Source organism: Asterias amurensis, chromosome 19 (genome assembly GCF_032118995.1).
Source record: "Asterias amurensis chromosome 19, ASM3211899v1".
Lineage (NCBI taxonomy): Eukaryota > Metazoa > Echinodermata > Asteroidea > Forcipulatida > Asteriidae > Asterias > Asterias amurensis.
The window spans coordinates 962,926-978,289 of NC_092666.1; the positions used below are offsets into that span (position 1 = coordinate 962,926).

At 37.1% G+C, this 15,364-nt stretch overlaps 1 protein-coding gene across 1 annotated transcript in view; it reads left to right on the top strand.

Moving 5' to 3' along the window:
- The window catches only part of LOC139951612 (sodium/potassium-transporting ATPase subunit alpha-3-like), a 48,829-nt gene that overhangs the window by 15,464 nt on the left and 18,001 nt on the right, over positions 1-15,364 (top strand). The window contains exons 2-8 of the mRNA XM_071950578.1: positions 9,299-9,439; positions 10,259-10,318; positions 11,231-11,434; positions 12,146-12,259; positions 13,068-13,202; positions 13,951-14,068; positions 14,912-15,180. Coding sequence (XP_071806679.1) covers positions 9,299-9,439; positions 10,259-10,318; positions 11,231-11,434; positions 12,146-12,259; positions 13,068-13,202; positions 13,951-14,068; positions 14,912-15,180 — 1,041 coding nt within the window. The remainder of the gene's footprint in view (positions 1-9,298; positions 9,440-10,258; positions 10,319-11,230; positions 11,435-12,145; positions 12,260-13,067; positions 13,203-13,950; positions 14,069-14,911; positions 15,181-15,364) is intronic.

A 15,364-nucleotide genomic window follows, 5' to 3' on the forward strand; every position in this document is an offset into this window, starting at 1 on the left:
TAACAGGGAAAAAACAACATGTATACACTTCAGATTGTAAAGCAGGCGTACTAAAAAAGTTGCATGAATAATGTTTTCGCTCAATTGTGAATTAAAGTGTTAAGACATTGAACTACAATTTTGTTGAAGCAATTTATGCTGATTCAAAACAAAGTTTAAAGTAAGTTGTTTTAACCTTTTGTTTTTTAGGGGTTTGTAGTTGAGGCTCTTTGAAGTGTAAATTTGCACTATCAATTGCATACTCAATCCTTGAAAAATGTCCATGTATCTATACAGCGAGTGCATACTCAATCCTTGAAAAATGTCCATGTATCTATACAGCGAGCATTAGCGCAAATGAAATTATTGCTAATGTGATCAAGTGGTTAGTGACAGGCCACATTAACTATTCAGTCATCCATTGCTTACATGTGCGTATGTACAAAAGTGTCAACACTAATTTTAATATATTATGGATTAGGTATTAGTGCATACTACTGAAGCTAATGGAGGGCGGTTACACTTCAGGTTTCAGACGTGTAATAAAAAGGGGTGCTCTTCTGGCAGAGAACGTTTCAGTTGGAGGGTTTGGAATGATTTAGGCTTATTTTCAAGAAGAGCTGAGCAGTGTTATTGGGCAACCTTTCTTTGTTCGGAAAAACAAAAAATTAGCCTAACAAGGACCTCCTTCCCGTAGGAGCGGACATTGATTACCAAATTTCCCACATCCTCTTAGCTTGATCAGCAGAAGGCCCTTCTATAGACCTGTCTGAGCTGATGTTGCTTTGGCCGATTAATTAATTTGTGCCCACAGCTGAAGTGCGATCGTCTGCCTTCCTGCACTGCTCCTGCTTTGAAATTTTAATTTTGTTAAGGCCCTGGATTGACCATGTCTGTTTGGATGGGGTGTTGGTGTAATACCCAGTACTTACATGTAGGATGTTTTACCTGTAAACATTCTGCTATTTAGAATATAACTCCAGCCTTACTCCAGCTTTTAATTGAAGATAAGCAGCTTCGTTATTAATGAAGATAGAATGAAAAATACTCATAATTTTGATTCAAGTTTAATCCGCTAGACAAGATGCCTACATGTATGTTGCAGTTCATGCCATTGTCAGTCTTGTGTGTTTTCTTTCTTGTACCTTACAATATACATTTTAAGGAATACCTGTACACATACTGTTAGTACAGTATTATACACAAGATTTGTTATATTGATGCAGGATGATGCCATTAAGCAAGTGTTAACTGAATGTGAAAGGAACATACTGAGCACATGTACACACATGTTCAAACATATGTTGTCAATTGATAGCTTTGAAGCACAGTATGACAACTAAACATGTACAGATCTTATCAAAAATCAAAGAAAGAAAGCATACAACCAGGATTGCAAAATGAAGGGTATCTCAGTTGCCCTGGGCTACTAAGAAATCACTTGGGCAACCTGCTAAAATGGTAATGGTTGCCCAGTGGAAATCCTTTGGTTTTAATGTTCCTGAATATGACACTGACTCATGGATAGTTTTTTAGGCAACCAGATTAGTTAATGGGCATCTGAGATTCAATATGAGGTTTGCTTGAGGCAACTCTGTGACTTACAAGTGTATTGTACTTCCATAGTGCATTGCGCTGTCAGTAGGCCTCTATACAGTACTGCATACTCTTCGTTCTTCTGCTAAGTCCCTTTTAACTATTCCTAGGACTTCCTCATCATATGGCGATCGTGCCTTTTCCACTTGTGCTCCCAAATTTTGGAACGCTCTACCTAACAACATCAGGCGCTGTAGTTCACTTCCATTGTTTAAAAACATGCTTAAGACTCATTTATTTAAATCCTCTTACACTTAGCTCATTACATGTCTTGACAGTAGACTATTCATTGTATAATTTTGTATTATGTTCTACGTTTCTTTTTTGTTGTATGTATTGTTTTTTGTTCTGCGCCTCGGAATAGGGTCTTGTACACTAGATAGATGGCGCATTATAAATGCATTATTATTATTATTATTAAGTACAGATTGAGATAGGCCCTAATGGTTCATTTTGTAAATTACTTATCTCCGATGCTATTCACTACATGTAATTTACATGCTAATGTAAGGGTGTGTACACAAATGTCAAGGGTGTGTACACAAATGTCTGGTGAAATGTCATTTCACAAACTTGAGCAAAAGGGTAATTTCATTTCAGTGTTTTACATGAGGGCTGATCTCTGTTAAGTTTTCAAAGCTGATTCTCAGTAACATACAACTGATGTAACATACAACAGTGCCAGGAGCGTCACTGAGTGACGGACATTTGTGCTATATAAGAAGCCACAATTGTTATTTTTGTTATTATGTTCAATGGACTGTATGTTGAGTGTACATGTACACCACACCATGGAGGAATTGTCGTACACTTACACTGTTCATGATTGCAAAAAAAGATTGACACTATCAGGTCTAAACCTAAACATTCTATTTTAAACTCTTTCTGATGGTCACGTTTTTACAAGATGATCAGGGCCCAATTTAACGCCGCTTAATGATAAGCAAATGATTGTGCTTTCACCATGGATTGGTATTATAATGTCATTAATTTTCACACAGTACATGTAAGCACCAGGAGGTAAGCATTCCTTTTGGTGTCATTACGGTTAGCAGCAATATGAAATGGAAATTGTGCTGTTAAGCAGCGCTATGAAGTTGGACCCTGTGTAGTACCAAAACTAAAGCAGCTTTAGGATGAAAACATCAGCAATTCTAAATTTTCTCAACTAATGCACATTGTGCTTGTACATTAAAAACTAGCAAGATGAAGTAAAAAACTGTTCTTGATGTAATCAATTCTGGAAAATAGTTTTAGACAGCAATAGCAAGCATTGAATCATGTTACGCTAATGCGTGTGATTTCTCATCACTTTTGAATGAATTTTAAATAATTTCCCACCAAAATGTAAAAATTTAATTAACATTGTAGGGCCTTGAATTGATTTCCTCATTGATTGGATATTGACCCTTGGAGAATTCTAGATTTCAAAGTACTGAATGGAATATCTTCCTGAAATACAATATTACAAACTACTCGATCCAGTTACCAATAAATGTCTTCTCTGCCTAGAAAATGATATCTCACTCTCTAGGCAGTTGGGTATCTGGAGATACATACTCATGCTGTACTCCATACTTTGTTGTCCTCCCCCTCCCCGCCTCTAACCATCGGAAGTGATGGTATGCGTGCAATGCGCATTGAAAATGCAGCGTTAACTCGCTGTATGCTGATAGGATTGGATGCTTTGCCCATAGTGTGTGGGTGAGTGAGTGGATGTTTACAATGCACCAGAACATCCTAAAAGGAGATTCTTGCTCTCTATCATGACAAAATACATCATTAGTTTTAACAAGGATTCACTTGGTTTTCAATAAACAAACCAACCATGCAAAAAAATTCATCAAATTTGTATGGCATGTTTTAGGACAACAAAACATACAGTATGGGGGTTATGTGCACCTTTACATGTACCCGGCTCATTGAGACAAGGAAAGTAGGCTACATTGGCATACAATGTACAAGGAAAGTAGGCTACATTGGCATACAATGTACAAGGAAAGTAGGCTACATTGGCATACAATGTACAAGAAAAGTCGGCTACAGAAAGTGCAATACACTGACATGAAGGTTTATCGTCCTTTATCATCCTCCAGAGTCTTTATAATATTACAAAGTACACAAATTGTCCACTTGCATTTATAATAAATTGTCTAGCTACATGGTTTGTAAGATGGTCAACCCAGTTTCTTACTCTGGCCCCAACAGTAACAAACCTCATGTCTATGATTATACTGTGTGTTTATTTATCTAACCTCAGTACTGATGGCATTGCAACTGTCTAGATTGTATGTAATAGAAGGTGTCATGTGGGGAAGTTATCAAGTTGCATCTCCTTGTCATGCTGAAGTGTCTTGATCTCAAGCTGAGTTGAAGGACGTCATAGCTTGCTAATGAGCTGACACACGTACATCACATCTCAAAAGGATTTATGTCTTCACCGTTTTATAATACAATATTTGAAAAAGAATGTCAGAAAAATCATCTTCAGCAAAGTACTGTACCCTTTTAAAAAAAGCAATTAAAATTGCATTATACTGATAGAAGAAATGTCTTGAAAGAAAGAGAGAGAAAAATAAAGTTTTGCATTTGTAAAAATAGTTAAATAAAAGAATGATAGAAATGTCTTGTGTGTTAGGATAATAAATGTAATACATGTAAAAACCTTTAGGCATGTGGTTTTTTATAATTTCTCCTGATATTCTGACTATTTTGCTGATATTCTTTTGCCCTGAGACTGTCTAAAGGTATGTCTTAATTAAAGGAAATTATTTTAATTTACAATAGAGCTGTTTTATTTAGAGCATTTTGGATAGATTATACCAAATGGTATCACTGACACATTAGGCCCTATTGAAAGCATTGAACGCTCAGGGCAAAGTTGTACAACAACAGAACAAGAGTGTGTTCATCTCCAAAGTAAAAAGACGACTTCACTCTTAATTAAAAACACCTTAATTAAGATTTCTTGTCTTGAAGGGGATCCATGTTACACTCAACAAATACATTAAGAGTCATTTATGTTTAGGCACTCACACCAGCTTAATCATATTCCCTAACGATGATGGTTTCTATAGAAATATTACCATAGCAACAGATCTACTCCATCCATAAAATTAGATTCAGTGAGATCTACTCTACCTTAAGAGCCACATGTACATGTACAAGACACGCATGTACTACACTCACAGAGCTGTTTGGAAATTTCATTTATGTTGTGTAAAACTGCACCACACCAAATGTCTCAAAAAAATAAAATAAAAATATTACAAACAATAAAAGGATTAGTCTACTCCAGTCGCGTACTGTACACATCAGGATACAAAACTAAATTATATTTATTTTCAGTTTTGTGTAATGCGATTCTATTATTTAATTACTTTCTTAAGGAGCAAGTTTTGGTTGAGAAGCAAGGTTTGGGTGAAACTGATCACCCAGGTATGATGGTAAAATGAAAACCAGGAATAGATCATGCAAAACAATTGTACATATTTGTAGGCTACGCAATGCCCAATGCATATTGCAACTGAATGTACATTACTACATGTAAATATACATGTTCATGTACATGGTACCGTAGCATAGGACATGTAGTTGCAATAGACCACAATGGTTATTAATAACCTACATGTATTGAAAGGTTTAATAAAAATCTGATTCACCATGGAAACATATCACACTTAGTTGTTTTTACATGTATGATGTGTTTCAATTGTAATAAGTGTGCTATTGGCAGATGATTACATTTTATTGTAGGGGCCTGCAATAAATTGTACATGTACAGGCCTACGCATATGCATTCCATTTTCCACTGCAAGCAGTACATGTACATGTACAGTGTTGTCGTACAGTATGTCAAATCGTACTGCACAGTTATGTGAATTCTGGACATGTACAGCAGTGTACATAATGTACATGTAATAATGTACATTTGCAGACATTTTGTTTTAAATTTCAGACATGGTTGCAACTGAATGTAAGCTTTAGGCCTACATTGTTGGCATGATGCACTGAAGCAAACAGCAGGAGGGTTCTACACAATGCAATAATTGCATTGGTGTTTATTGAAATTGAGTTGTATTTGGTAAGCTGCCCTGGCTAATCTCGATGACAATGTACAGAGTACATTACACTACTACTTAGCAAATGGTGTTGTGAGGTGTGGTCCTGAGTGGAAATTTAGGCATCACCGTACATGTAGGCTTACACACTACATTGTTTCAGTGCTGAGTGAAATATGACATGCTAAACCAAGTGGGTGTTCTTCATCTACGATATTTACAGCCAAATAATAGCAACACAGGGGTCCATGAGGAATCTATCTTGGCATTCACCCACTGCCCTCCCTGGGTAAGGTTACAACTGGGTGAAAGCTGAACAAAAAACCCATGTAGAACATGACTGGAAAACTTCTTGTAATTTTCCATTAACGGTTTTCTTACCCATATCTGTCCCCTTCACCCTGTGCACTACTTATGGTAGGTTACTACCTAGGGTTTGCTATCCCTCACTAACAAAATAACAGGTGGGAAAACACCCCTATCCCATGCTGCAATCAAATGAACTCTATACAGCTAGTTGATATAACATGTAAACATACAGTATGGTTGTAACATTATGTATGGCCAACATTATTGTCACACCATTTGTTACCATGACTGCAGTCATTTGAGCCATAATGACTTGAATTAAATGCCGTCATCCATCACACCCAGTCACCCTCTGCAAAAGTGCATGGCTCTGGGTAGAGAAAGGACCACTCCTTTCTCTGTGGGTAAACATAACCCTTTGTAGTGGAAGAAGAATGCAATATCAGGTCCCTAAATTCCCCCATCTCACCACTCTCCACCCTTAAAAGGCAGTGGACACTATTGGTAATTACTCAAAATAATTATTAGCATAAAACCTTATTTGGTAACAAGTAATGGGGAGCTGTTGATAGTATAAAACTTTGTGAGAAACGGCTCCCTCTGAAGTGACATAGTTTTTGAGAAAGAAGTAATTTTCCACGAATTTGATTTTGATACCTCAGACTTGAAATTTGAGGTCTCGAAACCAAGCATCTGAAAGCACACAACTTTGTGACACAAGGTTATTTTTTCTTTCATTATTATCTCGCAACATTATTTTATGCATTATATGTTGAGATACACCAAGCGAGAAGACTGGTCTTTGACAATTACTAATAGTGTCCACTGCCTTTAATAATATACAGTGTCACCTTGAAGGGGGTAAAATGGGTATGTAAAACTGAGCAGGTGGTCGCCATTTCCATCAACATTCATGTTATCCCTCATCCCCTGTCTGTCTGTCTGTCTGTCTGCTATTCACTGGGTGAAAGTTGAAGTAACTACTGTGTATTCTAACTCTAACCCTGTATAGTGGAAGATGAATGGAAAATCAGATCCTATACCAGGTGTGGTAGGATTACTGTATGTGGGTACCTTGTAGAAGAGTTGACCCCATGAGAGGGAGTAAGGTCAATCATTGACTAAAGCCTGTCATGTCTAGTTATTGCTATCAGATAAGCCTCCCCTGTTCTTTAGTTTCAGGTTGAACATGTCAATGGAAGGAAAATGGAAAAATTGATTTCAACCTTGAACGTACAAAATATTTGACTTATTAAATTCACATTTGGATTCCAATCTCAAACCTATGAAAGGTCATACATCGAACAGTATCATTATCACTCCACCTGAGAATCATCTATGTTTGAAATATGAATTTTGATGAACTAGTAATAATGTAAAAAACATGGATGATCACTGTTGCTTGAAATAGCATTTGCCACAATCAATAATAAGCCTGATTGAATAGTGCACAGCAGCTGTGACAAACATACATAATTTGTTGCCGTTAATTCTGAAATTTGAGCACTAAATTTGATATCTTTTTCTCAGTTTGCTTGCTTGGTGTGTAAAAAAAAAAATTATGATGATTAGTTTAGGTTCCCCAGTCAGTTTTTTGCCTGTTTATAAAACACAAAACCATTGTTTGCCTCCAAGTAATGTAATCCAATTTGCTGAGTCAAGACTGAGTGGAAATATGACCTAGAGGAAATGAAAAAGCTACATGTAAAGAACCACAAAGATATTAGCTTTTTGCTGACATTGTTTTCCAATGTACATGAAGCAGGTTCTTCCTTTACTTACACATTCCTGCTTGTCACTAAATGAGTTAGCAGAAGTAGTGTTAGGTACGTCAAGGTGTGAAAGGAAAGGCAAAAAAAAAAAAAAAATCAAATCATAGAAATGAAGGTCACGCTCTCGTCCTTGGACAAGACATATACATTAAATGTAGAGGGAAATTTATGAAAGGGTGCTTGGTAGATTATTATTTGTAAGAGTTATTTTTCAGTAAACAACACAACAGCTATTTGATGTTTTTATATTATCGCTGTTCTTAGGAAACTTAACAACACACCAGTTTAATCATATTGCGAATAAAGTGCCGGACATTCATTGGGAAAACACGCGTTATAGGTTTGCGTAATGAACTCTGTTTAATGTTTACAGAAATGTTAAACATTGAGAGCTGAATTAGTTTATTAAAATGACAGATTGATGAGGGAAATTTGACGCCCAAAACCCACCCACGAGCAAAGTATGCTGCATGTTGTGTACGTATGTACAGTACATGCTTATTATACATTACTATAGATACTGTGCATAGGGAATTTAAACCAAACCAGCAGTCTTGTAATAATAATACATTTACATTGTGTAGTCTCTGCATAATAAACACTAATATTCCCAAATGAAAATCTACTGCATGGAACATTATGCCTGGATCTCCATTAAGTAATCAGTGTAGTGTTCCATAGTATATGGTTGTCATACAAAGTACACATTAAGTGGTGTACAGTATTACACAAATGGATCTTCAATGTATTTTTGTGTGAATGCATTAGGTAAAGTAGGAGCTTGCGTAACAGAAGCAGTGTAAATATATAGTCACTGATAAAGACACTGTATTGTGCAATATAATGTACCAAAGATAGCACTGTCTTTTGTGGCATACAGTTAATGTATTATGTGGCAATGGACAATTTATATTCGTTTGAAACAACTGTGTGAAATCACTGTATTGGTTGTCCTTACGGGTTAGCAGCCATAACTAATGTTGTATGTTAATTTGTAAAGTGGAATGATACAAAATTATAAATGAACGAATAAATAAATGGAATTTTTTTATAAGTTCTCCCCTAGACAAGTATATTTGTTAATTGATGACATCCTGTGGAAAATCAAACTGGTCATACAGAATCAGAGCCCAACTTTCTAATTTTGACTTAACAGCATTCTCAACTATTTTAAGGTGCTTTACAAATACCGTAAATAACTTCACACCCATCGAGAACACTAATGGATACATTTATTGCACAATTGATCTGCCAATGTTGATGCTCATTGCATAAAATTTAACAATACTGTGGTCATTGGGCACATTCCTTAATCCATTTCAGCTTCTTAGTGCGTATGCTGTCTGTCTGTAAGCCCACACAGCTTCCCATTTACTCCTGGGTGAAGATAAGCATTTATGGTTACATGTATAGTGTCTTGCTTAAAATGCCAAAGGCTGAGTTTCGAACCCACACCCTGACGACTTAGGCACATAACTAACTTGGAGTCAGCTGGTACACCAGACCACTCAGCCACCACATGCTAATTATTTTAAAACAAATAATAATTTTTTTCTTGTTATTTTGTGTGTTTTGCTACAGAATAAAGGAGAGAGCTACCGTGTTGCGGTGCAAACCGAAGTTCCTGGTGATGGCAGGAAGGCGGATGGCACCTCCAGCAAAAAGAAGGCCAAGAAGAATAAGAAGAAGGATCTTAGTGAGCTGAAGAAGGAGTTGGAGTTGGTAAGAAGTGTTGGGATGGGTAGAGTAGGGGGCTTAATTTTATGTTATTTAGTGATGTAGAATCATAGATAAAACTGGTTTACATGAATATATTTTTGATACTTTGTCAGATACTCATGAATAGTTGTAAACAAAAAGATAAAAATTTGGTTCAGAAGATTTACTTTTATAGGGCTGGAAGATCATGTGATTTATCGGAACCACTTTTTGGTTCTTATAGTTAATGTGACTTTCGTTTTTTGAAAAAATTGTTTCTTTTAGGGACTGTTCTCCACCATTCCCGGAAGACTTTTGGAGTCGTATTCAGTCTATTTTGTAGCCCAAATGTCCCAACAAAGCGGTATATCCCTTAAAGCTTATCGTGCATGTATTCTAGCTCAAAGCTCTCTTTGAATATCAGAATCCTATCAGTGTTAATGTTACTCAACACTCACATAAATGTACTGAGACTGCCTGCCTTAAGTCAATTACCAACTCTCCTTGATACTGTAGAAATTTTCCTGAAAATAAACCAATACGAGTGCAGTTTCTGCAGAAGACGGTCAGAGCATATTGATCGAAATGTGGTTTTCAGTACCACATTACTTCATTTAGAGATTATCATTACATGGTGTTACCGCAAACCTTACTATATCGTACTTTCACCATGCAAAGTTTCAAATCCTACCAATCTTTTCATGTTCTGATGAGCAAATTAAAAAATCTCTGTGATCATGTTTTACTTGCGTTAGAGTAAAACTTTCCTTTGTTGCTTGCAGTTATAGAGTCATTGGATAAACTTCAACTTACGCTCAATTTCTCTGATTTTTCCTTCTTCAGGACGATCATAAAATTAGTGTGGATGAACTGTATGCCAGGCTTGGCACTCATATTGACACTGTAAGTAACTACATTCTACCTTCAGCCTGTTTTATGCAAACAGGCTTGTGATTTGTCTTGACATTGCCTTCAAGTCAGGAAATGTATATATTTGTTTAGATCACTTTTGCCTTCAAACTATGTTGAAAGACATGCAATTTCCAATAAGGAAAATACCATACATATATCTTATTTGTACAGGCCTTTACTGTAGGTTCCTTTTTTGGTGGTTGGTATACAGTTTGTATAAATCATTCTATGCTAACTGGGTCAATATTATAACCCTTGTAATGCCATGTGCTTACTGCTGAACTTTCACTGTAAGTATCAATGTTGTTGCTTGGGATCAATTGGTAAGCAGCAACATGAATGAAGGCACAGTCTTAACTGATGTTTGGTGGGGGATAACTTTCCGTATGGCGCCACCACTTTTTCACTCATTTTTACAAAAAGGGATATATCAATCAGGTAAATTAGATACTATATTATTTTATTTCGAATGCAAAAGTGGTGGCGCCATACGGAAACTTTTCCTTTGGTGGATACAAAAAGACCACTGGTTGGACATTTCTACATGTCATTGTTATTATTATTAATATTATTTATTCGGCATAAAACACAAACAAAATACAAACATAAACAAAACAGAAGTCAGGGACATATGCCTGGATTTCAAAAAGTTTACCAAAAAACTGTAGCCCGAAGGCCTTCAATTCCAATATCCCATGCCATATTAAAAACCTACAATTATTTACAATAAGTCTCTAAAGACATTTAAAACATTAAACAACAATAGACAACAGGCAAATAATTAAACCTACCCATAATTAAACCTACACATGTCAATTAACTTTATTGAAAGAAATGCTAAAGATTATGTCGTAAGTAGCCCAGGATGAAAGTTTCAATGTTTTTGTTGGGTACAAAACACAGGGTCTAACAAAAGCTCGTGCAGCGGAGATTCTTGAACGAGATGGGCCCAACTCCCTCACGCCTCCCAAGACCACCCCAGAATGGATCAAATTCTGTAAGCAGATGTTTGGTGGATTTGCTACTCTACTGTGGATCGGCTCTATCCTGTGCTTCTTTGCATTTGGAATTGAGGCTGCCAGCATAGATGAACCTAACATGGATAACGTAAGTAGTACACCAAAGCTTCTCATATTGTGCATATAGTCTAGGAATTAAATCAAGATGCTTTGCAACATTATTGTCCCTGTTATCAGTCAAACTTAAACCATTCATCAAATGTCAATCTACTTCCTGGGGGCATACAACCTCTAGGTTCTTATTGGAGTGTGAACTCGGCCCTCGCTGGTCCCAATCGCAACTTGCGCCATCGTTGCGAAAGTGGAGTGGACTTGCGCAGTTGCGTAAAGTTTCGTGAACACACATAACTCCACTTAGTTGAATCTTGGAACAATTTAATGAAAGATGGGTCTAACAGGTCCCTTCTGAGGACCACCAGAGCAAACTTCTCGGAGCAAACACATCTTCCAAGAAGAGATCACAAGAATAATCATAAAGTATCAGACAGTTTCCTGAAAATCATCCAATCTTTCATTGTTCTGATAAAATTGTTTAATATCTCCCTGATCATTGGAGCTCTTTCCTTGTAATGTTGAATGTAGTTCTGAATATCTGCCAGATTGTTGTACAAACCTCCCTGATTGCAAGATGTAAATGATGGCACCTTTGAACATTAATGTCACTTCAGTACAGCATATTAAAGAACCCAACTGGGAAAGTTGTTCAATGCTTGTAAATAAGTTCTATGCAATTTGTGGCTGCCCTTATAAATGATGTTTACTTCCCCCAATTTAACAAAGTTATTTGATTTGTTTGCAGTTGTATCTAGGTATTGTATTAGCTGCTGTTGTCATCATCACAGGCTGCTTCTCTTATTACCAAGAAGCCAAGAGTTCAAAGATCATGGAGAGCTTCAAGCACATGGTGCCACAGGTCAGAAACTCAGTCATCATAATAACAATCTAAGCAATTATATAGCGTTCTTACACATAAAAAGTACCACAATGCTTTAAAACAATAATTATAAGCAAGCAAAGCTTTACAAAACAAAGCAGTTTGAATGAAATAAATAGCCTAGTAAGCAAAATAAGTTTGGAAAAAGAATGTTTGAAATAGGATGACATATTTGCTAAGGAAGATTGTTCCAAAGGTTTGGTGCAGCTGTTAAAAAAATCTTTGGAAGATGAAGTGTATCTGGGTTGAGGTTTTGTGAGAATCTTTGTATCTCACTTGGAGCTCACTTGCAGCTCACTGAATGCCAACCTCATAGATTGAACCTGTGAAGGATTGCCTTTTACATGGATATCATATCTTAATGATAACAGAATTCAGCTTTTTCCCAAGAAGACAATTTGACCAAGCACACCACTAGTTCTGTAACCTTACCATAGGTGCATACTCCAACCACAGCTAATGATTTTACCACCTTCATTGAAAACACTTTGAGCTATGGCTTTACTCTAAACATTGTCAGCATTTATATGCCTCAAAATGCTTCTTTTGTGGCATTGTGAAGTATGGGTTGGTTAACCTAAGAAACATGCTAATAGTAGGAGGGTTAAAATGATGTGTATACGTATTCATGCAAATTGTAATTTCTTGAAAGTTTGACCCATGAATGTGTTTGTGTTTGACGTACTTTTGAAGTGTCCATACTACAGATCTTCCAAGTAGTTCAGCATAGAGGCTTATTTCTTTTTCTGACTGTGCAATGCTTTGGTATATCTTGTACACTATTCAGGAGGCTCTAGTATTCCGTGATGGTGCCTGGTCATCATTGAACGCGGTTGAAGTTGTAGTTGGTGACATAGTTGAGGTCCGTGGTGGAGACAGGATACCAGCAGATATCAGGGTCCTAGAAGCAAGAAGTTTCAAGGTAAGGGTATATTCATTTTGGTTTTTATCCATACACCGATGTGTGTTAGCACAGGCATATTACTTGGGTGGGATTTGAACCCATGATCCTTGCAATTCTAGAGCAGTGTCTTACCAACTAGAGGCAGTTCAAATCCTCCGTTTTGGTAAGGGTAGTTCCTCATATTGGTGCAACAAGGTCTTATCTAAATTAGCATTTATATGTAACAAAAGTTTTGCATAGTCAAAATGTATACCTTAGTCACCGTAAACTGGATTTGACCTACCTACGTACCCATTATCCCCACATCTGTCCTGAGCCAATATGGCATATCGGGCCTGTGTTGATATCTGGTTATTTTCATCGCAGGCTACTTCCCAGCTCTCGCTGGTACCAATTTTTACTCCTGGGTAAGCTTACTCCTGGGTGAAGAGGAGCAATTATGATAAAGAGGCAATTATGACACAAGTGTTGCGACCGACTAGTCCAGGATTGCAACCCACATTCTATATATTACAGAACCTTGGTCTACTGCTTCAGTGGGTGGTCACGACACTCCTCACCTGGTGGCTTTCTGTACAAATATAACATGGTTTAGATTGGAAGTTGACAAGCTAGTTCCTGATGCGAGGGAACTAGCTTGTTTTACTATACTCTGTTTTACTATACTTCAAACATTATTCAGTTAATGGTACAATATTATTATAAGGGCAACAACTTATTGCAAAGAAGCTTAACTTTTTTATCAATGTATGTTTTCTTTGCCTAGGTTGATAACTCTTCCCTAACTGGAGAATCCGAACCTCAGAGTCGCTCACCAGAATTTACTCATGAAAATCCTTTAGAGACCAGAAATATTGCTTTCTTCTCAACCAATGCTGTGGAAGGTAAGTCTAAACATGACCCATGCTGTATGGCTGAATGGGAGTGGTTTATGGAATAGATGGTAGGATAGAATGACATAAAGTAAGCACCTTGAACCTCAGTACTCAACCCTGCACCTTATTCAGGCCGGCACAGTTGACTTAATTGTTTCATTTGGGAAGAAAGGAACATCTTAAAGGAAAAATTGAGCAGAGTCATGTTCTAGGAAAACAAATGTTCAGAGTTGCATTAAAGCATTATGCATTCTAGGAAGAAAATAAGCATTGTGTCATGCAATGATCCAAAATTGCAAGGGTGATAGTCATTTTTTTCTTCAAGTATGAATTCATCCTCCAGAATGGAATGGTGATATAAACCTATATTGCTCGGCCATATCAAACTCTGTTCTTTCGCGCAGTTCTAACGCAGCGTATTACGCTGTTTTAAGCTGTACGCAAAACGCACACCTGCAAAAAGCAGGGGTAAATGCTTGAAGATAAAGTGTTATCACACAGGCGCTCGTGGAATACGGGAAAAAATAGCATGTCTGCATCCCATATCCAACTTGGCCTTTGTGAAAACTTATAGTTTAGTTTAGTTTTGTTAGACTTTACACTGGCATAAAAATATAAATATACAAATTGATACATAAAGAAACAAAGAAGCAAAATAGCTTAAAAAAAATACTTGGCCAGTGAGGGGCGAGGAGGAACAGGTGACCAGCACCTCTACAAAGCCGTCCTGCCACAAAGAAGGCCCCCTGAAACCCACCCCACAGTTAAAAACCACCCATCCCACTGTTAAAAAAAAAAATATTTCCATGAACTGAAATTAATATATGATAACTATTTGTTTATGACCAACAGGTACAGCACGTGGTGTGGTGATCCAATGTGGTGATAACACTGTGATGGGTCGCATTGCTAACCTGGCTTCTGGATTGGACACTGGAAAGACTCCTATTGCTCGTGAGCTGGAGCATTTCATTCATATCATCACCTCTGTGGCTGTATTCCTGGGCGTAACCTTCTTCTTTCTCTCCTTCCTGCTGGGATATGTCTTCATTGAGGCTGTTATCTTCCTCATTGGTATCATTGTGGCTAACGTCCCTGAAGGCCTCCTGGCTACCGTCACTGTAAGTCAATCAACATCATAGAGCTATATATATTGACTAGAGCACTAACTTCCTCCGCGTTTAGAAGTCTCCCTGGGCGCAGACATGTTTGATGTGGTGGGTGACTATAGAACGATCTTAGTTTAAAGAGAACACATGGCCGCAAAATGTTGACGCACGTGACACTTGCAGTTTGTATTTCATC